This window comes from Mirounga leonina, unplaced genomic scaffold, assembly GCF_011800145.1.
Source record: "Mirounga leonina isolate KUSES-001 unplaced genomic scaffold, KU_Mleo_1.0 Mir_165, whole genome shotgun sequence".
Classification (NCBI taxonomy): domain Eukaryota; kingdom Metazoa; phylum Chordata; class Mammalia; order Carnivora; family Phocidae; genus Mirounga; species Mirounga leonina.
Window position 1 is genome coordinate 60,338,133 of NW_023270415.1, and position 25,563 is coordinate 60,363,695.

Below are 25,563 nucleotides of genomic sequence, written 5' to 3' on the forward strand. Positions count from 1 at the left end.
ATTGTTACTCAAAGTGAAATGGCTTGGGTTAGTGACAGAACTCGGACTCAAGTTTAGGGATTCTGACACTTAGAAAACGAAGCCCTTGAGCATTTTTTCCTAAAACACCCTGTGTAAGTGATTTAGAATGGTCTTAAGGGGCGGAGATGCAAAATGGTGCCATCTTCTGCCCTAAGTTTGGCACTCAGGAGCAGTAGTTCGTATGGAGGGTGGGTAGCAAGAACATTGGAACTACAGGAAGCCCTTAACTTCAGTACTGGTTTCCAGTGATAGTCCTAACACTAAAGAACCACGTGCCCTTAGCAAACGGCTTAACTTCTTCGAGGGACGGCACCTAGGACAAACCTGCTCAGTCAGACGGAGTTGTCCAATTACTCTGATCCCTTTCCTCTCCCCACTTGAGAATTATAAACACTAAGGGGAATAATATATGGTAAATCACTTAGAATAATGCCCGTAGCATACTAAGGTTCCATATTCTCGTTGATTATTATACTGCCAATCCTTGAGAGGCGGACCGCACACAGGAACACGCCAGACGCAAGCACCGCCCCGAGGGCGCGCACCTTAAAGCGCGGGCACTGCGAGTGAAACGCGCGCTGGTCCGGGCGTGACGTAACCAGGGGCGGGCCCGGCAGATGGGGGCGTTTGCTTCCGGGGACAAAGGGGCTTTACTTCCGGGAGGAGCGGGTGGTTGGGGTAGGAGTTTTCTACCGTCCTAGGTCTTGATCCCGGTAAGCCAGGCATGAAGATCACGAGGCAGAAACATGTCAAGAAGCATCTCGGCTTCTTCCGCAATAATTTCGGAGTTCGCGAGCCGTACCAGATCCTGGTGGACGGTACCTTCTGTCAGGCGGCGCTGCGCGGCCGTATCCAGCTGCGGGAGCAGCTGCCCCGCTACCTCCTGGGCGAGACACAGCTGTGCACCACCAGGTGGGCCGGGCGGGTCCGGGGAGGAGGCCCGGGGATCCCGCGGGTGTGGTAGAGGCGAGGCCACGACGTGCAAACCGCCCCACCCACGAGGAGTTGACAGTGAAGTGGAGGCACTAAGGAGGTCAGGCGAGTGCCTGCGATGTAGGTAGAAAGTACAGTGCCCTGCAAATATTCGCGTCGTTGGCCTGGCAGATAAGACCAGTGCTTTGTAGTGCGACCGGGCTTCGAATCAAGGTCCCAGCCCTACCAGCTTTGTGATTTCCTGCGAGTTAATCTCTGGGCCTTGGATTTCTCATCCGCAAGGAAGAGACCGTAACTAAAAAGGTTGCTGTAAGGATCAAACGAGGTATAGTGTATGTACGGCACTTGCTGGTGTCCCAAACCTACCCCCTTTAAATGGCAGCCTTTTCTAGTGTAAATGAAAATTTTTCAAGCCTCACAACTGCCCTGTGCGGTAATATCTTCGATTCCCAGAAAGATAATTTAGAACTCGAGGTTAACCTTTGCCCATGGGCATGGGTTTATGCGGTTGTCTTTACTAAGTACCAGCCATATGCCAGGCGCTGCTCTAGCCACTGAGGATAACTTGGTGAGCAGGACAAACTTCCAGCCCTCATGGCCAGTAGAGTGCAGAAGTCAGCCTCGATGGGTGTGTTGTGACTCCCTCAGTGTGGGAACGCTTAAGATGGAACCTCCTGGGACGCCTGGGTGGCTCAGTTGGTTGAGCGACTGCCTTCGGCTCAGGTCATGATCCTGGAGTCCCAGGATGGAGTCCTGCATCAGGCTCCCTGCTCAGCGGGGAGCCTGCTTCTCCCTCTAACCCTCCCCCTGCTTGTGTTCGCTCTCTCGCTGTGTCTCTCTCTGTCAAATAAATAAATAAAATCTTTAAAAAAAAAAAAAAAAGATGGAACCTCCTGGAGATGGGAGGGAAGATGGAATCATGGAAGGTTTCATAAAGGAGGTAACTTCTGAGCCCAGGCACCTTTTGGTTCTGAGGGGAAGGACTGTTTTGAGTAGAAAAGAGAGAAGTGACTTGTGGAGCCTCTTGAATAAAGAAATGGAGCTGTAAAATGCCTGGAAAAGAGGTTAGAGCACAGGATATAATTGGAAGTGAAGCTGGGAAGAAGGTAAATCGAACTTACAACATGAACTACTGAGGAACTTAGGGGTTTTCCCCCCTCATGGTAGATTATTTACTTTAAAAAAGTAGAAAAGGAAAAATAAAATGACCCATAATACCACGCCAATGAATTACCACTGTCAACGTGCTGTATCATCCATCCAGTTCTTTACGTATACACATGCACACGCACACACAAACACAGGAATGGGCTCTAACTGGGCACACCGTGTCGTTGGCCTGTCTTCTCACAGAATACTGCTTCATGAACAGCGTTCCATATTCAAGTAGCGCCTCAAAATGGTTATAGATACCCCACAATTTTTTATCCCCTTAGCCTTTAGGGCTGCCAGACAAGTCCTTAGTTGGCTTGTGCCTGGAGTTCATCACTTCTGGCTACACAAAACCTGTTCATTTACCCCTGTGTGCCATAGAAATATTAACATTTTTAATATAGTGCTATAACAAAAAAGCTTGGAAAGTACTGCATGAAATTACATTCTATAGCAATTTTTCCCTAAAGAATTTAACTTCCAGAATATTTTATACATACACAAAAGTAGAGTAATATAATGAAATGTCTATCACCCAGCTTTGGAATTATTGACATGGCCAGTCTTGTTTCATTTACCCACTCCCTCCTTCCCCCTGCCCACACACACACAGCTTACTGATGGTTTGTTTTAAAGCATATTACTCTGTCAGTTCTTGGTGTGCATCATGAAGATAAATGCTATCAGACCTAACAGCTGTCTTTTAGAAAAGCTAACAGTGTGAGGGCTAAGTTGGAGAAGCAAGAGCGTGAAGGCAGGCAAACTCATTTTGTGGTTGTCCAATCAAGAAATAATGGGAGCCTGAACTTCAGAGAGGAAAGGCAGGAACCCAAGGGTTCTGCAAAGAGACATTATGAGCTAGATAGCAACAGCCGAGATAGGACTAACAGCTGATGGAGTAGGGGTGGGGGTAGGGGTGAAGAAGAAAAGGTCAGTTAGGATTTCTGGCTTACACCCAGCGTCTGGGAAGCTCATATAGTCAAAGAGAGAGCATGCCCTGGAGGAGAAGTTTGGAGGCAGGGAAATACTTCGATTTTAGATGTGAATTTAAAGAGCTGATATACATCTACAGGAAATATTCAATAAATACTTGGCAGTTTGGGCCTGAAACTGAAAAAGAGTTCAGAACCGATGACTAGAAAGCAAAATCTCTTCTTAAACAAAAACTAAAGGGATGATAAAGAGAGTGAGGCAAGGTAGAGTCTGACAAGGGCTGGCTAGAGCTTAAGAAATTTTTGACTCAGTACTTATAATTAATTAGTTCTTTCTTGCTTGCTTTCTTCCTTTCTGTGATGGAAGAAGTGCCTGGGGAGCTTATTAAAATGCTAATATTTGGCTCCTCAAGAGGTGCGGATGTGGGGATGAGAAAGGAGTAGAAATTAATGTGATTATCATCACTATGTCATTTTGATATGGATAGTTTTTAGCTGACACTTTGAAAAACACTGACTTAATATGAAAATGCAGAGTGAAAAAGGAAGTTGTGATTGTTATTAAACTGGTGACTTGAAAATTTTTACTTTTCTGTACTGAAAATAGTTTAAAGGTGTACCAGTTTGTACTTGAATTAGAAGCATATAGCGGTAAGGTTGGGGCAAGGCATCTGTTGTCAACTACTTGGATTCACATTTCAGCTCTACCACTTATTAGTTGTGTTTGAGCATGTTGCTTGAAATCTCTCAGAGTGAGGTGCTCTAAAATGCGGGTAATTTTCAAGTAAGGTGCCTAACTCAGGGCTGTTTGAGATTTAAGCAAGAAGTTATGTAAAGAGCAATTAGCATGCTGCCTGACACATAGTAAATGCTCAGTAAATTTTAACTGTGATTCCTTCTACTCAATGGTTGTATTTTCCAGGTTTTTTAAAGAGTGAACTGGCCGCCATATGATTGGGGCCAACACATGACAAATTCAGATTGTAATGGTATAGTTTTACTTTCTTAAAAATTGGGTATTTTTTTAATACTTGCTTTCTGTGAACAACGATATGTATCTGTTATAATTGTGAGCTGTTAATAATTTTTTTTTTCCAGGTGTGTGTTAAAAGAGTTAGAAACATTGGGAAAAGACTTATATGGGGCAAAACTGATTGCACAAAAATGCCAAGTCCGAAATTGTCCCCATTTCAAGAATGCTGTGAGTGGATCAGAATGTCTGCTCGCCATGGTTGAAGAGGGAAATCCTCATCATTATTTTGTGGCAACACAGGTGATACTGCTTTTAAAACCAGAGTCAATTTTAATCATTTCTATCTATGTTTCATATGGAGCTACATATAATCAGAAAAAATTAGGTGGAAGTGCTTTGTTAAAATGTCTCGACTTTTTAAAATGCAGGCTTTTAAGTTAATTTGCAGTCAGTGAAAGCAGTTGTCATTGGAGAATTTGAGGAGAGAACCTTCAGCATATTGATTTTTCTTCTTCCTGAAGTTTTTTTTTAAGTAAAATTATTGACAGAGAGATGTGATTGTATGTTTCAGGGTTCTTGAAGGGAAAATAAGTAGAGCAAAGATTTTATATTCTGTGTTCATCAGTGTTTTCTCATGTTCCTTTATTTCATATTTTTTCCTCAAAAAGTCATGTTTCATATTATTTGAAATAGTGCTACCAATATGGAACTGTTTCTGACTTTTAAAGACCAGGAGGGGGAAAGAGAGACTCTCAGTGTTGATATTATCGAATGAGTTCATGTATATACAGATTTGCTTAAATATGCTTTTAGAATTATAAAATCACACGATTAGATGCAGAGCTGAATCTAGAATGTGAGTCAGCTAATTCTTACTTTATTGCTATTCCTACAACCTCTGTTAACATTCTTAACCCTTTTTGAAGCATGTCTTAGAGTAGAAACATGGGACATTGCCTCCACATATTTACCATTGCCTTAGTTTGTAATTTGTGGTCCTAGAACATTGATAAGTGTAGTTCACATTGTTGCCACTTAACTGTGCTCAGATTTCATCTTTGTCTTCTTTTTTTTAAATTATAAAGTATATTCCCGTTAGTGAGACATACTGATTTGAAAAGTAAAATTTGTGATCTCTTTTATTTTTACTATTTAAGGCATCTTATTTAATTGGCATATTTGAACTAAACAATTCTATTTTTCCTTTCAATAGGATCAGAATTTGTCTATGAAAGTAAAGAAAAAGCCTGGAGTTCCTCTCATGTTTATTATTCAGAACACTATAGTCTTGGACAAACCTTCTCCCAAAACTGTTGCTTTTGTTAAAGCAGTGGAGTCAGGTCAGCTTGTCTCAGTGCACGAGAAACAAAGTATCAAGCAACTCAAAGAAGAACAGGGTTTAGTGAAAAACCCAGAACAGAGAAGAAGAAAAAAACACAAGAAAATAAGTGGCCCCAATCCTCTTAGCTGTTTGAAGAAAAAGAAGAAAGCACAGGATCCAAAATCACCTGCCTCTGAAAAGAAAAGAAAAAGAAAAAGAATCCGGAACAGATCTACCTCAAAAGTACTTTCTGAAAAGCAGAGTGATAATGAATGAATTCCTTGAATACTTTTAAAGACATTCAAATGGGAAAAACAGATTTCTTTTTAAAACTGTGGAAGTACTTACAATAAAAGACTGTTATTTTTATAAATAAATATTGACCCATAAGCCTTTGCCTAAAATTATTTGTAGAAAGAAAGAAAGAAAAGAAAAAAGAAAAGAACAGAACAAACCAGGATGGATGGGTTTAGGCATTCTGGAGATTATTTTTCAGTGTAAAACTGTTGTCTCTTTCTGTCTTACCACTGCCCCTACCCCCCACCATTACATGCAAATAGTGTAAAAAAATCAAATCATACAACAGAGGAAAACATTCACAGAGGAAAATTTGTTACTTAATTCATGTAGCAGTTGTAGAATTTATATTTCCAAATAATATGAGTATGCTGCTACCTTTTAGTCCATCTATTACTTGACTTTCTTTTAGAAAGTGGAAATTTTGCTTACTTGTATGACTCCTCCATTTTTCTAATATATTAATAGTTCAGTCTTTATACATCCCAGATAAAGTATTTGCATTATTATGACTATAACCTTTGTTCCCCACTGAACCAAGTAGCCATGCTATGATTTATATAAGAAATTTATTTCTTATACTACTTTGTTGTTATTCCAGAAGTGAATAATGTCCTCATTTTCTTTAAGCATCTGACTTGGTTTTGCCACCAATAATTTTGTAAAGGAACTTACAATTTTCTATATGATAATATGGGATAATTCCTCACCCCTCGAGATACTTCTAGAGTCCTCTGTCCTCCAATGTGGAAAGGTTTTCTGCCCCATATGTTGCTCACCTGTCATCCACACACTTCTTGCCCTTATCCAGAAATTTGCTTTGTCATTTGTCATTTGCTTTGTCTGTTCCCTAGATTCTTTATTTTACTCTCTTGGTTTTCTTTTTTGCTGTAGTGAAGCAGGGATTGTGTAGGAAGTACATTTTTTTGAGCCCAACCAGTGTTAGCCTCATATTCGTTGCATTAATAATTTAGCAAAATAATTCCTTTTTAAAAAAAAATTTTTTTAAAGTAATCTCTTATGCCCAACATGGGACTTGAACTTAACAACCCTGAGATCAAGAGTTGCAAGCTCTACTGACTGAGGCAGCCAAGCTCCCCTAGCAAGATAATTCTTGATTAAAGATTTCACTCAGTTCCCCTAAAGAGTCTCTTAATTGTTCATAGGGCCCTAGGGGGAAAAACAATTTTTTTGAGTTCCATTTGTCCACTAAGGAGGATGATTTTCTTTAAAAGGAAATGCTAAATTCAATAGCAAAAATTCCAAAATAACACTCTAAGATTGGCTATGAATGTTACTTAAAAGGTGTCTAAAGGGTCACCAGAATTATAACATTATGTAGTATATACATTTTAAGTTTTTTAATAAAATGTCTAAAGGGCTAATTATATTAGGAATTGAATAATCAAACTTGTCTTTTTCAGCCCTCTCCCCAATTGTTTGAGTTACTCATCAGACCAAAATTGCAATGTGTCTGTGCTATAATATTGAAGTATAAAGTTGGAAAAATGGGAATCTGATGATTAGCTCCTGACTTTGTGCTGCCTGGGACACCTTTGAGTAGTGGTTCTGAATCTATCATTAGGGTTTCACAATCAGGTATGAAGTACATCATGAACAAAGTCTCGTAATGGCTAAAATAAATGATCTTTCTCAAATTTGAGACCATTTCCATTTTCTACAGAAATATTTTCAGTTGAATTAAGAGATGCTTTTTTGGGTAGAAAGTGAAGTTATAGCCTTAATTAAGCACACAGGGGGGTGCCTGGGTGGCTCAGTCGTTAAGCGTCTGCCTTCGGCTTGGGTCATGATCCCAGGGTCCTGGGATCGAGCCCTGCATCAGGCTCCCTGCTTGGCAGAGGCCTGCTTCGCCCTCTCCCACTCCCCCTGCTTGTGTTCCCTCTCTCGCTGTGTCTCTCTCTCAAATAAATAAAATCTTTTTAAAAAAAAGTACACTAGGAATAACACACAGGTTGTGTTACCTAGCAAGCCAGGTTAGGGCTTGATTGTCATTTCATGATTCTGTTTTAAATACTTAAAGGAACATTTTTTAAAAAGAAGGCAGAGATACTGGGAAAAAGTGAATATAGCTCTATAGTTTCTGTGAGGGGAAAAAAAATTGTCAAGAATGATAAAGAGTTAGGGGGCGCCTGGGTGGCTCAGTCCTAAGCGTCTGCTTTCGGCTCAGGTCATGATCCCAGAGTCCTGGAATGGAGCCCCGCATCGGGCTTCTCCCTCGCCCACTCCCCCTGCTTGTGTTCCCTCTCTCGCTGTGTCTCTCTGTCAAATAAATAAATAAAATCTTTAAAAAAATAAAAAGAATGATGAGAGTTAGGGGGCACCTGGGTGGCTCAGTCGGTTAAGGGTCTGCCTTCAGCTCAGATGATGATCTCGGGGTCCCTGTATTGAGCCCCCTTCGGGCTCCTTGCTCGGTGGGGAGTCTGCTTCTCCCTCTCCCTCTGTGCCGCCACCCCTCCCCCATGCGCTTGTGCTCTCTCTCATAAATAAAATCTTTAAGAAAAGAATGAGAGGATTACCAAATCAAATGTAGACAAAGTGATAAAGCAGATGAAATGTACACTGATGATATTTTCAATATGCTAAAATGAATAAATTTTAGGCATTTGTCTTTTTAACAAGGCTTATTGTGACTTATAATAAGTATATATATATATTTGGTTTTTGTTCATGGTTGTTGGCTCACAGATCCCAAAACTGTTGGAATTTCCTAAGTGATGAGAGTTTAAAGGTGTCTTTTATGTTAATGAGATGGTTTTGAAAAACATCTAAGGATGACAGCTGGTTACCTTTGGAGCCAATCATGTGATTAGAGGGTTGGAACTTTCAGTCCCCACCCCACCCCCAACCTCTGGTGGTGCGGGGGAGTGAGGGGAGAATGGTCACTGATTTAATCAATCGTGCTTATGTACTGAAGCCTCTATAAAATCCCACAGGGACAGGGTTTGGAGAGCTTCCAGGTTAATGAGTGGAGATCGGGGAGAGTGACCCACCTGGAGAGGGCTTGGAAACTCCTACCCTTTCCCCATACCTTGCCCTATGCATCTCTTCCATCTGGCTGTTTCTGAGTTATATCCTTTTATAATGAACTTGTAATGTAGTAAGTAAAATGTCTCTCTGAGTTCCTTGAGCCACTCTAGCAAGTTAATTTAATGGAGAAGAGTGTTGTGGGAACTTCTGATTTATAGCCAGAGGTCAGAAGCATGGATAACAGCCTGTATGGGTCTGAAGGGGGCAGGGGGCAGGGGAGGTGGCAGTCGAAGTACTGAGCCCTTAACCTGTGGGATCTAATACTATCTCCCGGTAGATAATGCCAGAATTGAGCTGAATTGTAAGATGCCCAGCTGGGCACTGCTTATATGTGTAAGGTCTAAACCCCCAATACGCATTGAAATTGGGTCCAGGAAACCAAAATATTTATATTTATTCAGTGCTATCTGGTCACCTATTAATAGTGTCTGAACTGAAGAGCTAGAAAAGTCAACTTATTTTTATAAAATAGCAATTTTTAAATTAAAATATTAAAAATACAATGTATTAGAATAATACATTATTTAATATTTTAAAACTGATTAGTCATATATATTTATATATTTATAAATTACTTTTAAAATATTTTAACAAAAGGATCTCATATCTTTGTACAATTCTTTTGTGAATAGTACCCTCCTAACAGCACCCCAGAAATCCTTAGCACTTCTTGCTTTTCTCCATACGACTCAGGGAAGGGCGCATGGCACCATGGGAGTGTATATATGTGATTGCAATCCATTTTGCAGGTTGGCAAAAAGAAAATGTTGAGAACCTCTGCTTTAGAGGGTAGCTACCAGCTTTGTGGGGATAAACGTGAAGTCCATGTGCTTTTGAACTCTGAAGTTTGCCAGGCTGAAAAATAGTGTTTCTGAAAACCACTGTTTTTTATGAACACTTCAAAAAAGTATTTGTAGTTGAGTTTGGGCAGAAGTCTGTATTCCCTACATTTTTGAAGCCCTACAGCCATTTCTCATCCCCACAGGTATGTAAATTAAAACTAGAAGTCATTTCAAAGCAGCTGAGTTTCAAAAGTAAAATTTCCTGTTTTCTATTTATGCATAGAGTTAAGAGTAATTTATGTCTCTGCAGCTGGTAAAGCAAGTTGTCTGTGATTTGACAGGTTTAAAGAATAGATTTTCATGGGTGGATAGGATGAATAGTTTGTATTCTCTAAAATGTTTTAAAAATATGTCATACTATAGCTTTTCTTAAGAGTTCTTAGTTTAGATGTAGATGAAAAAAATACAATAACTTGGTATAACTCTGTCTATATATTTTGAGATCCAGAACTAATTAGGAATAAAGGCAGAAGAAGTGTCTGGACTGAGCTTAGGAAGTGATTTCTTATATGATCCTAGATTGGTGGCCTCTGAATTTTTAATCATACATCCTTGTCAGTAAAAGAACTTCTGTGTATACCTGTAAATGTATGTTTATAAACTACATAGGTTTACTACTGTACATTATAAAATATACACAGGAAAAAAAAACCCAAAATGTAAAGGATGGTAAAGATAAAAGAAATTATTTTAAAATCTTTGCCATTAGATGGCTTCATTAGGCTAATATTTTAAGACATAAGTTTTATCAATAATATTAGATATGAATCCACCAGAAGTACTTTTTACAATTACATTTTTTTGTGAGATCTGACTAGATCATTGGTTTTCCTTTATAATATTTATGATAGTGTACTAAACAAAAAAAAGAGTGTACTAAGAGTAGGATGTCTCAATACATATTTGTCAAATACGTGAGAATGAAGTCACGTCCATCAGAAAGGATAGCCATAGCCTTTTATCCAGTTTTCAGACCTAAATGAGTTCAGAGGCCCAGAGCCTTTCAATTTAAGGGGAGGCTGGGTTCTTTTGAGCAAAGAAAATGAAGCGCTGCTGTGAGATTCCCTGTGACCATTTTCTTTTTTTTTTTAAGATTTTTTATTTATTTATTTGACAGAGAGAGACACAGCGACAGAGGGAACACAAGCAGGGGGAGTGGCAGAGAGAGAGGGAGAATCAGGCTGAGCGGAGAGCCGGTCAGATGTGGGGCTCGATCCCAGGACCCCGGGATCATGACCTGAGCCGAAGGCAGACGCTCAACGACTGAGCCTCCCAGGCGCCCCTCCCTGTGACCATTGTCTACAGTGAATGTGCACGGGGGAATAGAAACACCCAGACTTTGGGAGATTATTAGATACTGGTTCTCAAATGATGCTAATTGCTAGGGACCCAGATGTTGCTGCTCAGACATTCAAAGTAGGGATTTATAGGGGTCAGGTGATTCATTGAGTTATAGGCCAAGTTTGAATCACAGTGGGCTCATGGACCTGTGTTTTCCCCCCAGCTCCAGAACGTATAATTGGGAAAGACATACTAGGCAACTGGTGTGTCCCCCATGTTAGCTCCCTCATTTATGGACTAAGGGTCACTAGGCTATGAAGAGTCAAGGGGAAGCTGTTGGAATTTTTCCTCCCTACCAGGATAGTGAACTGAAAGAATAGAATGTCATTGGCATGATTACAGGGATTACTACCATCATCAAACACTTGATTGATGCAGAAGTGTTGATTCCTATTACATCTCCATTTAACTCATCTATTTGGTCTGTGCAGGAGGCAGATGGATTTTAAAGCATGACTACATTACTTTAATGTTGATCAGAGGGTGACTCATTTGAAACGGCTCTTCCAGATGTATTCTCTTTACTGGAACAAATCCACACAGCTCCTTTAACCTGATAGGGAAAATGCTTTCCTCTCCCCTGCCCCCCTAGTTTTTAACCATTTGCTAGGACCACCAAAAGCAGTGTGTTTTTCCTTGACCGCATCCACAGTATACCTTCACAGTCTTGCTTCATGCTAAGTCAGCTTCCCTGCTCTCAGCCATAATACAGTCTGCAGAGATCTTGATCATCTCGACATTACATAAAACATCACCCTTACCCACGACGTTGATAGCATTATGCAAATAAAATCTGATGAGCAGGAAGTAGAAAGTACTACAAATGTCTTTGTCAAGCTTTATGAACTAGAGGGTGGGAGATAGACCCCATGAAAATTCAGGGGTCTGCCACCTCAGTGACATTCCTGAGAGTCCAGTGCTCTTCAGCATGTCAGAATAACCTCTTGATGACACATTGTTGCACCACAACCACCTATCATCCAAGAAGGGGTAGGGGGCACAAAAGCTTAGTAGGCTATTTTGAGTATTAGAGGCAACACATGCCACATTTTAATTTGTTACTTTGAGGGCGCCTGGGTGGCTCAGTCATTAAGCGTCTGCCTTCGGTTCAGGTCATGATCTCAGGGTCCTGGGATCGAGCCCCGCATCGGGCTCCCTGCTCCGCGGGAGGCCTGCTTCTCCCTCCCCCACTCCCCCTGCTTCTGTTCCCTCTCTCGCTGTGTCTCTGTCAAATAAATAAATAAAATCTTTAAAAAAAAAAAAAAAGAATTTGTTACTTTGACCCAAATACTAAGTAACCCAGAGGCTTGAGAGTTTGAATGGGGTCTAGAGCAAAATAAGGCTCTGTAGCAAGTCTAGGCTACAGTGCAAGCTGTTTTTCAGGTTGGGCCACCAGATCCAATGAACTCAAAGTTTTTGTAGCAGTGTGAAGTCTCTGGCAAGTACAGTAGAAGAATTATGGCACACACCTCTAAGGTTTTGGAAAAAATTCATATCCTTGTCTGCAGATAATTATTATCCTTTGACAAAGAGCTATAAGCTTGCTACTGGGTCCTAGCCAAAGGACATCGAATGACCAGGCAACTTGAACTTCCTATAACTAACTGGATGCTATCTGCCCATTAAGCCATGAGGTTGGGCATGTGCATCAAGTGGGAATGGTGCATAAGAGATCTGGCCTAGGTAGGTACAGCATGTACAAGTAGGGTGCGTGAGGGAGTTTTCTCATACTCCTTTGACACCATCCTGTGTTGCATTGCCATCTCTCCCCCAACTCATGACCTCAAGGAGTTTTCTTACGATCAGTTGACTGAGGAAGAAAAAAACTTGAGCCTGCCTTATAGATGTTTTCATACCATACGCTGCCCCAAACCAAAAGTGAACAGCTACAGCATTAAAGCCCCATGCACTGATGGCCCAGAAAGACAGCAATGGAGGGAAATGCCCCCATTGACGGAACTTTGAACAATACATCTTGTTGTCCACTTTGTTTGGATTCAGAAATGGTCTGTTTACTCTTTAAGTAACAGAATTCCAGATGGGACTGAGACTGAAATGGGGGGGGTAATTAGTATAGCTCAGAGATAGCTACAATGACCATGAGGACTTTGCATTTTCTCATTTTGTGAAGAGGGTGAAAATATCTTCATTTGTATGAAAGATCGTTACATCACATTAGGTGGCACAGGGAGTTGTTTCATTGTTCCCTGAAAGTTACAATCTGTACAGAAGGGTGTGTGTGAGTGCTGAATAGCCAAAGGGGTTTAATGTGCCAACTCAAGCCCACCTTTCTATACTCTACATGGTGATGATGGGGCCGGGACTCTGCAAACCAGTTCTCTGGGGGCAGCTGCTTTCTCTTAGATCCTGCCAATGAGGGGAGCTACAGGCAGGCCCTGGAAGGAGGGGAGAGGAAGAAAGAACATGCTTCTTCCTGGGAGCTTACTGTAGACTCCTTGAGGCTCTTGTGAGTGTCACCCCTTCACTGTAACAATTTCCTACCAATGGTCCCTAAATCCAATTTGCAAAGCTTACCGACACAGCTGCATTGCCTCCACCCCTCTCCCCCCAACCAGAGAACCAGACATCAGCACTAGGTGGCTGGAGCCTGTTCTTCTGAGATCTGCCCAGGTAGCAGACCCACAGGGCTCCTCCCGTGAATTGAGAGACGTCAGCACCAATGACTTAGAGCCTACCTCCTCAGAGGTTTCAGCTCCACAGGGCTCCTTCTCCAAGTTCTTAAGTTTTAATAATTCTAACCTCTTCCCTTTCTCCCCTTGCCCTAAAGGCAGAAGCTGATTCTTACAATTGCTACCTCCAGAATTCTTAGAGTTCTCTTTTTACCTATTTAGTTACCTGGTTAATTACTTGATACCTATGAATACCTGTTTATATTAAATTCTCTCTGTTTACATAACTGGTGTGCTTTCTCTCTCCTGACTAGACCCTGATCTAATACAAGGGTTCCAACTAGCCAGCTTGATTCATGTGCCCATTCAGGAACTAGGGAGAAGAGGTCAGCTCTACTCAAATTATATAGACTGCGATTAGACAAAGGATAGTCCACCAAAGAAAAACATGGGGTCCTATTACAAAGAGAGGTGGGAGGGATCAGGCAAAAAAAAAAAAAAAAAATCACATCTAAACATTAAGATAGTCCTTAGAGTTTATAAAACACTGTCTCACCACCTTTCTCTGCGCTCTAAAAACCTGCTTAATAAAATCATTATAAAGGTAAAAAGACAAATGGAAGTGAGATGCCATTTCACACCTACAAAGATGATCATGAGCTGGGACGCCTGGGTGGCTCAATCAGTTAAGCGTCTGCCTTCGGCTCAGGTCATGATCCCAGGGTCCTGGGATCAAGTCCGGCATTGGGCTCCCTGCTCAGTGGGGAGTCTGCTTCTCCCTCTGCCTGCTGCTCCCCCTGCTTGTGCTCTCTCTCTCTGACAAATAAATGAATAAAGTCTTAAAAAAAAAAAAGATGGTCATGAGCAAATGGACAGAAAATAACAAGTGTTCTCAAAGATGTGGAGAAATTGGAACCCAGATGTTGCTGGTGGGAATATAAAATGGTGCAGCTGCTTTTTTTTTAAGATTTTATTTATTTATTTGACAGAGAGAGACACAGCGAGAGAGGGAACAGAAGCAGGGGGAGTGGGAGAGGGAGAAGCAGGCTTCCCGCCAAGCAGGGAACTGGATGCGGGGCTCAATCCCAGGCCCCTGGGATCATGACCTGAACCGAAGGCAGACGCTTAACGACTGAACCACCCAGGCGCCCCTAAAAGGTGCAGCTGCTTTGAAAAACAGTCTGGCAAATCCTCAAATGGTTAAACATAGAACTACCATATTATCTCGTAATTCTGCTCCTAGGTATTACCCAAGAGAAATGAAGACTTATGTCCATGCAAAAACTTTCACAGGAGAATTCATAGCAGCATTATTCATAACACCAAAAAGCGGAGACAACCCAACAGTCCATTAACTGATGAATGGATAAACAAAGTGTGGTGTATCCATACTATGGAATATTATTTTGTAACCAAAACAAATGAAATAGTGATACATATTATAACATGGATGAACCTTGAAAACATGCTAACTGAAAGAAACCAATTACAAAGGATCATATATGATTCTATTTATATGAAGTATTCAAAATGGACAAATCTGTAGAGACAGACATAGGTTAGTAGATACCCAGGACTGGGAGAGATGAGGGCGATTAGGGGGGTAAGGTGAGTCAGGTTTCTTTTCAGGGTAATGAAAAAATTCTAAAGTTGATTGTGCTTATCGATGTACAACAATGTGAACATATTAAACCATTGAATTTTTACACTTTGGGTGAATTGTGCTATGCGAGTTACATCTCAACAAAGCTGTTTTTAAAATCTATACCATAGGTCTATATTACATGCTTATTTATGAATTCATCATGTACCTGAGTGAATTGAACAAAATGTACTTTCTCACCTTAGATGTTTTTAGTGGCAGCTAAAAAAGAAAAGGATATGTATGAATGTTTCCATTTTCTTTTAAGGAAGAAAATTATTGACAAGCTATTTGGGTGCTAATGCTTCATTTCTGTTTCTCCTATGAATTAATCTCAGGTGCATCTCTGCCAACCAGCCAGTGCTCCCTGTCCACTCCCTGATGTGGTCAGAAAGGTGCCATCTGTTCCCTTCAGCTGCCACAATTTTACAAATTATCCAAAGCTTTCTATAGGTAGCAAATGCTGAAAAGGGGGACGCCTGGGTGGCTCAGTCATTAAGTGTCTGCCTTTGGCTCTGGTCCTGATCCCAGGGTCCTGGAATCGAGCCCTGAATCGGGCTCCTTGCTCATCGGGGAGCCTTGCTTCTCCCTCTACTCCCTGCTTGTGCTCTTTCCCACTATCTCTGTCTCTCTCTCAAATAAATAAATAAAATCCTTAAAAAAATGCTGAAAAGGTAAGTCTTCCAAACGCTCATCACCTTGCACAACTATTTCACAATGATGTTTTGTTCAGGTGAAAATGATAATCCCTAGGTAATGAAACATTTTGATCTCCAAAACTGAATTAGCACATGTGAATCTCTCACATGGTGAGCAAAATGAGCATGATGCTGTTTAACTATATGATGTAATAACATTCATAGTTGCCACTGATAGAGTTTCCACATTCAGAAAGAGCAGAGGCATGAAAAGAAACTGTGAAGACACGGCATAGCAGTTTAGAGACCCACGTTGATTGGGAGCACGTAGTATCCACATGGGCGTTCCCCTTAGAATGGTGGTGAGAGCAGAGCGTGGGTCAGGTAGGTAGCAGCCCTAATCCTGACAGTTTCCGGGTTTTTCTGTCTCATCATCATTTCCTAAAACAATACATTTAGACACTCAGAGCTGTCACTAGGTTTTTCTTCAAAGCCTTTTTTTTTTTTTTTTTTTATTCCACCCTTGTTTTCATGGTGATGCTTGATGTCATTTTTGGAATCTAGGTACTTAATAAATGTTGAATGAGTGAGTGGATGGATGGATGAATGAATGAATGAAACTAAACTGGATGAAATGAACTCTTCTATTATACGTGTAGGGTCTCCAGCCTTCCTAACTCATGACTCTCAGTCTCACTGTTTCTTTGATGTCTGACAAAATTGGGTTCATCTCATTTAACTTGCCAATACAGCACACACATTGCTCAATATTTTATTCCTTGAAACACTTTGGAATTTGGAAATAGCCAACCATAAGGGAAAAAAAACCTTACATTTTGGTGAAAAGGAAGAAATATTTAGAAATATGTTGGTTGGCAAAATATGCACCCCAACTGAAATATTGCTGAGTTTATCTGCCTCTAAACATTATTACTACTTTTCTCGTCATTGTTTTATGAATGATTCTGATTCGGGTAATCTAATGCATGTGTATGGAGGAGTACGGAGAGAGACAGCATGCATGTGCACATGGGTGGTGTCTGTTGCACATAAAACACATTATTTTTTAGAACAAGCGTGGTTACAGTATGAGGCTACTGGCTGGGCCCCTCATTCGTTCTGAAGCTCTGTTTCCCAGAGGTCATTCCTAATTCACGGGAGGCAGAGATACACTGTCTTTCCTTTCTGTCTCTGTCGACCAAAAACAGCTGATGATAAGGGAACCATCCTCAGACCACACTCAAAATTACTATCTGAATCAGTGTCCTTTCAACCGTGTCTTTACCCTTTGCCCTGATACACACGCTGTTCTGACCTCCTGGGAGGACAGCCCCTTACCACCCCATTCATTACTTCTCACTGCAATGAGAAAGTACTCTAGCCTTTCTGAATGTAATGTGCCCTCATCATGTATCTTCTGGCCCATACCACATTCTGGCTAAATACATTCTAGACCTTCTGAATGCTTTCTTAGTGACTTTGGTGAAGCAACAAAACAGGGAGAAGAAAGGGATTCTGCTAAAGCAAAAAAGGAAAAGAAGTCGGAAATAGGTATATATACCATCGACATGAGAAGCAGAATGCTGTGGGGCAGTGTGTCTTAGCCCTTACTTTGAATTGGAGTCATGGGGAATAGTTAAAAAAAAAAAAAAAAAAAAGCCAAAAACAAATAGATGCCCAACTCCCGCCCAAGAGGTTTAGATTCCTTTAGTCTCCTGTGGAATCCAGGCATTCACTCATTCATTCATCTACACATACATACATATAGACATAATAGATTACGGGTTTATTATAAAAGGATGTCACCAGGAATAGCCAGATGGAAGAGATGCATAAGGCAAGTTATGGGGAAAGGGCAGGAGCTTCCAAGTCCTCTCTGAGCATGGCACTCTCCCCAAATCTCCACATGTTTACCATCTGGGAAGCTCAGATTTATGTCATTTCAGTGTTCCTCAGGTGTTTCTCACAAGCAACCAGACAGAAAACCTCAGTATGGAGAAGAATTTGGGCCTGGGAGTTAGGCAGTTCCAGGTCCACACAATTAACAGAGCTTCTCTCAGCCTCTGTTTTTTTATGGGTAAAACAGTTAATACAGATTGTAACTAAGACAGTGTCTGGAGCTTAGTATATGTTCAATAAAAAGTTCATAGGTTATAATGGAATACTATGTAGCCATCAAAACTCATATGTTAAGAAGGCTACTTAATGATCTAAGTAAATAAATGTTCCCTTACCCCCATTCTCCACTTCCCCCAACTTCTGCAGGCACATACCTGGGCCCTATTTTCCTTTCTAAGGAAAACATTATGATTCAGAGCAGCTCTTCTCATCCCTCAGCTGCAAATTTGTCTCTAGCGAGATGTTTCCAAGTATCAAATGAAACTCTCGAAAGGAGGTGCCTGAGCTTCTGAATATTTTTAAAGTTTCCCAAATGATTCCAACAGGTAGTGAGGGTTCAGGAGCACTTAAGGGAACAGTGGCTCTCAAACCTTGGTGTGCGTAAGAATCATTTGGAAATTTTATTAAAACTCAGATTTCTGGGTCTTTCCTCAGACTGTCTGATTCAGTCAGTCTAGGGTAGGGCCCAGACTTTGCATTTTTTATAAGCTTTTTATTTAAATTCAATTTAGTTAACATAGAGTGTAGTATTGGTTTCAGGAGTAGATTTTAGTGATTCATCACTTACATATAACACCCAGTGCTCATCCCAACAAGGGCCCTCCTTAATGCCTATCACCCATTTAGTGCATCCCCCCACCAGCAACCCTCTGTTTGTTCTCTATAGTTAAAAGTTTCTTATGATTTGCCTCCCTCTCTGTTTTTATCTTATTTTATTTTCCTTCCCTTCGTCTCCATTCATCTGTTTTATTTCTTAAATTCCACATATGAGTGAAATCATATGGTATTTGCTTTCTCTGACTGACTTATTTCGCTTAACATAATCCCCCCTAGTTCTATCCACCTCCGTGATCCAGCTCCTCTGACCAGCAACGTTAGCAACAGCTGGGAGCTTGTTAGAAATGCAAATTGTGAGCCCTGCCCCAGAACTACTGGTCAAAATCTCTGGGGGTGGGGTCCAGAAACTTCTGTTTTAACAAGCCCTCCAGGTGATTCTTGTGCATGCTAAAATTTAGGAACCACATATCTAGATAAAAACAACACTAGAGTAAGAGAGAGGGCAGTTCCAGGACTCTGGCGATGTCGTCAGGATTTCTAATGTTTGACACAGGAACCCGATTCTGAGGCCAACGCTGGAGAAACCACAAAGAAGTAAGTATAAGAGAGAAGCCGGCCCTCCAAGGAAACTCAGGTGCTGTTACCAAAATAAGGGGAAAGAATGTTAGATTTAAAAAAAAAAAAAAGTAGCTATCCCTTATAAACACGGAGGGATATAGAGCCATGGCATTGTTTTTGAGAAAGAAATGATACAGGTGAAAGTGTTTTTCAGTGTCTGGCACATAAGTATTTAGTAAATTCTATGAATTACTTTTATTAAGGCAGCATATGGTGAGCACTCAGTATAATTAGATTAGGAAATATAACCTTTATATTTCTGGTGTTAAAAAATGGTGAACGAAAACCATTTAGGTGATACAAATAAACTTTAATACTTCACGAAGTGGACTATCTGTCTCCTTTAGGAGAACTGCAAAATGGAGCAGGAGGCAGAAGACTTGTACGGGATAAAGAGTAAAGAACAAGGAAGAGAAAAATACCTGATTGGGGCTGGACCACGTAGTAAACCTTGTTTGGGGTGAGAAGGAACAAGGAAATACATAGAGAGTCCAGAGTTGGCTTGGTGTCTAGGGATTGGTTGACTGGATATACTGTGTTTTTGGTTCAGGCAGAGCATTTACAGGGACAGGAAAGCTACCTAAGTCTCAGATTACTGATGTGGCAAGCTGGGCAGAAGCAGCTCCATCTTGGGTCTAGAAATGTATTTTAACACTGTTTTATGTTTAGGTCTAAGGTCCCTCTTCAATTAATTTTTGTGTATGGGATGAGGGGATCAAATTTCTTTTTTTCCCCCCTATGGATATATCCAGTTGTTAAAGCAGCCTTTAAAAGAAAAGATTTTCCTTTCCTCATTAAATTAACTTTGTTCCTATTTCCTATTTAATTGTATACTCCTGGAGGGCTTGGACTTTATCTTAGACTCCTTTGTATCTGAATTAGGGTTTGGGTAGTTTCTAAATAGTAGGCAAAATGACAGTAGCTTGAGCAAGTGTATCAATGAGGTATTTCTAAATAACAAAGCATACCAAAACTCATTGGCTTAAATGAACAATCCTTTACAATTAGTGGCTGTGGTTGTGCAGGCTTAGGCTGAGCTTGACTGGATTCTTCTCCAGTTGTGGCAGCTGAGGCAACTCTGCTTCTCACTGCAGGTCTGTGGTTTGCCTTGGAAGGCCTCCTTCCTCCTCGGATTGGAGAGTGAGGGGCAGGCTAACCAGGACTGTTCTTCCGGTAAAGGAAGGGACAAAAATGGCAAGCAGAAATGCTGAGCCTCCTAAGGCTCAGGCTCAGAACGAGCTCACCATTACCGCTACCCATGAAGCGCTCACATCAGCTGAGCCCAAAGTCAGAGGGTGCATACATTCTGGCCGTGATGATGAAAAGGATATGGATATAGGGAGAAGTGAAGAATTAGGGATACATCTGCAATCTACCACAAGATATAAATGTATTTATCACCTATAAAAAGCCAGAGGTAGGCAGCCCAGGGCTGATGTGGTCCACAAAATTCTCAGGAACTCAGGTTGCTTCTAATTGTATCACTGTCAAGGTGGCTTCTTTAGCTCTAGCCAACAGGTAGGAGGAAGGGACAAAGTAGAAAGAGAACGATGGGCTCCTGCCATCTATATTTAAGGGAGGCTCCTAGAAGTTGCCAGTGACCCTTCCACAACATGTGGCTGCAGCTAGTTGTAAGGGAGACTGAAAAGAATAATCTTTATTCCAGTTAGCTCCAAACCCTGGTAAGTCAGGAGGTCTCTTACTAAGAAAGCAGAGAAGAATGGATAGTGAGGACCAAATAAGTAATAATTTATACATATAGCCTTGTATAACATATGGGTTCAATAAGTATTGCTTTGATTTTTAAAATTTTTGCATGCTATAGAACAATGGTTAGTAATTTTCCTATGGGAGAAGAGAGTAGTCCTTCTCAGTAACAAAATAAGAAAAAAACATGTTTTTAAAAATTCAGTGGTTCACATTTGTCTAGTGTTTTAAATGCTTCCTTCAGGGGCACCTGGGTGGCTCAGCCCGTTAAGCATCTGCCTTCAGCTCAGGTCATGATCCCAGGGTCCTGGGATCGAGGCCCGCGTTGGGCTCTCTGCTCATGGGGAGTGTGCTTCTCCCTCTGCCTGCCTCTCTGCCTACTTGTGCTGTCTTTCTCTGTCAAATAAAATCTTTTAAAAAATAAAAAAATAACTAAATGCTTCCTTCAGGTCCCACAATTACAACTGAGAATCGCTTCTTGGGTTCATAGCAGTATTCTCTCTAGATCTCTGAACTTGACTCATTGGCTTCAGTAGTATTCCAATCCAAGGATTAAAACTAGTAAAATTCAAAACCATATATTTAATATACCTATTAAAATTGTTATTTTAAGAACCCAAACTGTGGCAAGGGTGTAGAGCAATAGGAAGTCTCCGACATTGCTGGTGGGAAAGCAAAATAGCACAGCTACTTGGGAAAATAGTTTGACATTTGCTTGTCAAGTTAAACATTCACTTACCACGAGACCCAGTAATCCCACTCTTAAGTATTTACTGAAGATAAATACAGACGTATGTTCACACGCAATCTTGTATGGAAATGTTTACAACAGCTTTATTCATAGCACTAAGAACTGGAAACAAACTGAAGTGTTTATCTACCAGTGAATGGATGAACACATTCTATAGGATGGAATGCTATTCAGCAACGGGAAGAAATGGATTCCTGATACATGTAGCAACAAGAATAAATCTCAATTATGCTAGGTGAAAGAAGCCAGAATAAAAAGGCTATAAGCTTTATGATTTTATTTATATGACCTTCTGGAAAAAGTAAAACTATAGAGACAGAAACAGATCCGTGGTTGATCGGGGCTGGGAGTGAAGGGAGATTAATGACAAAGGGGCACAGGAAACATTCTGGGGTGATGGAAAGTTTATCTTATGTGGTTGTTACAGATTTGTATATCTCCATTTGATGAATCTTACTGTATATAATTTATAATCTCAATAAACCTGACCAAAAATATATTTTTTACCAAAAAATACAATTCTGATAAAACTCAGAAGGAAAAAGCAGTTCTGATATAAATGGGTGTTTGATACTTTTTTTGACTAGTGAAATAGTGAAGTTGGTTACTGCTATAATCAAAGATTCATTTATAGCATGGAATTAAATCTAGCTTCAAAGAATTAATTACTTTCACACTTACGTTTGAGTCCAGTATCTGTAACTGCCCAATGCCGAACAGACAGGCCTATTTGAGAAAATGCCTCTCAGCATTGTTTGACTATAGTTATCCGGTTATATTCTGCTGGGTATTGGACAGCTAAAAGGAATAGTATTTGTAATGCAAATGATATATCCTAAAGCCATGGAAATGATTTGGGGAAATTCTATAAGAGGAATTGTTCTCTTCCGGTAGAAGAAAAGATTAATAATAGCTCTCTCACAGATTCAAGGTGCAGTCCTTTGCTTTCATTACCACCAAAGCTTACTGAATACTAGAACCAAAGATTTTCCTGGAGGAGGGCTGAGGAGACCAGGAGTGAAGAAAGAGAATCACCTGAGGGGTATGAGGGGTAAAAGAGTGGGCTGAAGGGATGGAGAGGGTAAAGGGGATAGGTTAGTCTCAGCAAGGGACTGCTCTTCGAAAAGCTTTGGTCTAATACTGCAGGAAGATACACATTGACCAATAAGGCAATAAAGTGTGACAGGTGGACAGACCTGTTCAGTTACTACCTCAGGGTGTCTTGGAAGTCCCATGGCTTCACAGAAGAGGTAATTCTAAAACTGAGATGGGGAACTGCAGCACTAAGGCTCTGGAGTAGACAGTTGTGTGGGGCTGGGGTTGGGAGAACAAATGGAGTGTGGCTGTAGAGAAGGCTGGTATGTTGAAGGAAGTAGGAAAGGGTCTGCTCTGTGAGTCCTTGTAGATCTTTACCTCCATTTGACCCTTAGGCAATGGAGAGCCACTGTGGAAGGTAAGGTGATAATACTTGAGTTTCGAATAAATCCCTTGCTAACTGAGGAGTGTGGGAGGACATGTAGGTTAAGAGTAAGGGGTGGACTGTGGAGATGGTCCATTGAGGAGACTGTTGTGGTAGTCCAGGGGAGAGCTGAGGGTGGCCTGGAGTGAGAGGCCGTAGCCGTGAGGCTGGAGAGGAACAGTTTTGAGAGCTATGTAGTATCTTCCTCAGAATAAGGTTCTGAGGATGATGTGGAACCTTGAATGCGGTTCAGTTTTTTAACATGTGACTTAAACACTCTATTATCAGCTGGCTCCAATTTACTTCTGTAACCTCATCCACCACCACGGTGTCTTTGTTCCATATCTCTGCATCCTGCCTCATGTATTTTTATTATCTTTATTCTCTGGCAGGGTCTCTAGACAAGGCCAGAAAAATGAGCCAATATTTTTAGGCTTGTGGGGAAAAGATGAGGGTTAAGGGTGTAAATGAGGATGGTCCCAACAAACTGAATACCCCTCATTCTGTGTGTGGCTGGGACTTCTGGGATCTCCTGGTTAGTTGATGTTTGCTTCCTTTAGTCTGATTCTGAAACATGGAGCCAGGTCCTATGGATCCATCCTCTGCCTTGCCACCTGAGATGGGGTGGTTCCAATCCCTGCCTTTTCCTACTTTACCTCCCTTCTGTTTCTCCATCTCCACTCAGAACATATGAATATTAGCCTGACGCTTTTAGGGTGGGCAGAAGGCAGGACCCAATGACTGTTTGCATCATATCCAAATTGTCCTCATCGGGCTTGTGTTTTACTATATTGTGTTGATAAGAAAATAGAGAAAAAATTAAATGGTGGCAAAAAATCATCTTGATTATTTGCATGTCTCTGTCTCTTAAATTCTATGTATATCATCTTTAAGTTCCTACCACATAATATGTGTGCCGTTTTTTTCCCCCACTAGACTTTGGACACCTTGAGAACAAAGGCCACATCTTATTTACCTTAGTGTCCTCATTCCTTATCACAATGCTTGGGCCTTGTCAAGCATGTCTTCAATTAAACTGAAGTTTAACACCAAGTTAATAATTGTGCTATTCCATTCAGCAGCAGAGTTAAACTGAGAAATTACTTCAGTGGGCAATCTATCCATATTTATTTGTGTCCTCAGTATAGATTCAGTAGTAATATGCCATAATACATTGCTTGATCATGACCATATTTAATCCACTGCTCTTTTTGCTGGTGATCATAATAGATAAACATTGTCATGCCAACCCTAACAAGGGTGTGGAATTTATTTTCGGTAGTATTTAGCTTCTGATGAACAAAGCAAGCCAAATGAGCTAAATTCTGATTTATCAGTTAGTCTCACAGCTAAAACTGTTATGCTTGTAATGTTTGTCAGTGTTAAGCGGTGGTGATGTATTGGTGTTTATCAGTTCTCCTGAAGGAAGAAGAAAAGCAAAAAAGGCCTGATTGACAGGGTTTGTCAATTTTTGTGTTATAACTATTTCTACCATGGCTGATTCCAAGCTACCAATGTGATGCTCCCAGACAGGGAGCTGGCAAGAGGTGCACGCTGTTGAGGGGAGTCTCCGGCACAGCACTGAATAGCCCAGCACAGGTAGACCTGATGTCTCCTTTTGGTAGTAATGCATCCAGCGGGTATTTATCAAGCACCTACTATATTGGTGCTTGGGGTACACTAGGGAATCAAAATACAAACCTTCATACTGTTGTGGGTCTTAGATTCTTGAGGAGGTGGAGACCAAAGATGAACACTAAACCTGTTTAACAAGTTCTTCAACTTACTAAAAGTTAAGTGCTATAAAAAAGAATAAATGGACCAGGGCAATTGAGCATGCGGGAGATGTAGTTTTAAATGGACTGGTCAAAGTGGGTCTCTAAAAGAGGACCAGAGATTGAGCAGAGATTTGGAGGACCTCTAGGGCAGAAGTGCTCTAGGCAGAGGGAGGGCAGACAGTACAGTACAAAGGCTCTGAGGTGGGAAGCTGCATGGCTTATTCAAGAAACTGCAGGGAGGGCAATGTGGCTAAATGTGGAAGAGGATGGAGGGGGAGGGGAGACTGACTCTAGGTGAGGGAGAGGTCACAGGAGAGTGCTGGCATAAGAAGACCTAGAGTATTGTGAGGACTATGGATTTTACTCACAATAAATAGGTATTGGAAGCAGAGTGGAAAGGAACATCCTTTGACTTAGCTGTTAAAAGCACCAACCTGGCTTCCATGTTGAGACTAGACCAGTTTGAAGGTGGCAAGGAGTAGCCTTTTCCCGGATGTGTGCTGAAGGTAGGGCCAAGAAGATTTGCACACCAACTGGATGTAGGTTTACATTAGCTAGAGTTGCCATAAAGAAGTAAGTACTACAAACTGAGTGGTTTAAAACAACACAAGTTTGTCTCACAGTTCTGGAGGCTAGAAGTTTGAAATCAAAGTGTTGGCAAGGCGGTGCTCCCCCTGAAGGGGGTAGGGAAGAATCCTTCCTTGCCTCTTCCTAGCTTCTAGTGGCTTGACAGCTTGACGGCCTTGGCATTCCTTGGCTTGCCGCTGTGGCCCTCCGTCTTTACATGGTGCTCTTCTCTTGTGT

At 41.1% G+C, this 25,563-nt stretch overlaps 1 protein-coding gene across 1 annotated transcript; it reads left to right on the forward strand.

The window, feature by feature from the left end:
- The first annotated feature begins 670 nt into the window (after positions 1–670).
- Positions 671–5,722, forward strand: UTP23 (UTP23 small subunit processome component). The gene is made up of 3 exons (XM_035011794.1): positions 671–933; positions 4,137–4,311; positions 5,225–5,722. Exons 1-3 carry the CDS (start codon positions 746–748, stop codon positions 5,606–5,608), a joined length of 747 nt encoding a protein of 248 aa, XP_034867685.1. The 5' UTR covers positions 671–745; the 3' UTR covers positions 5,609–5,722.
- The last annotated feature ends 19,841 nt before the right edge of the window (positions 5,723–25,563 follow it).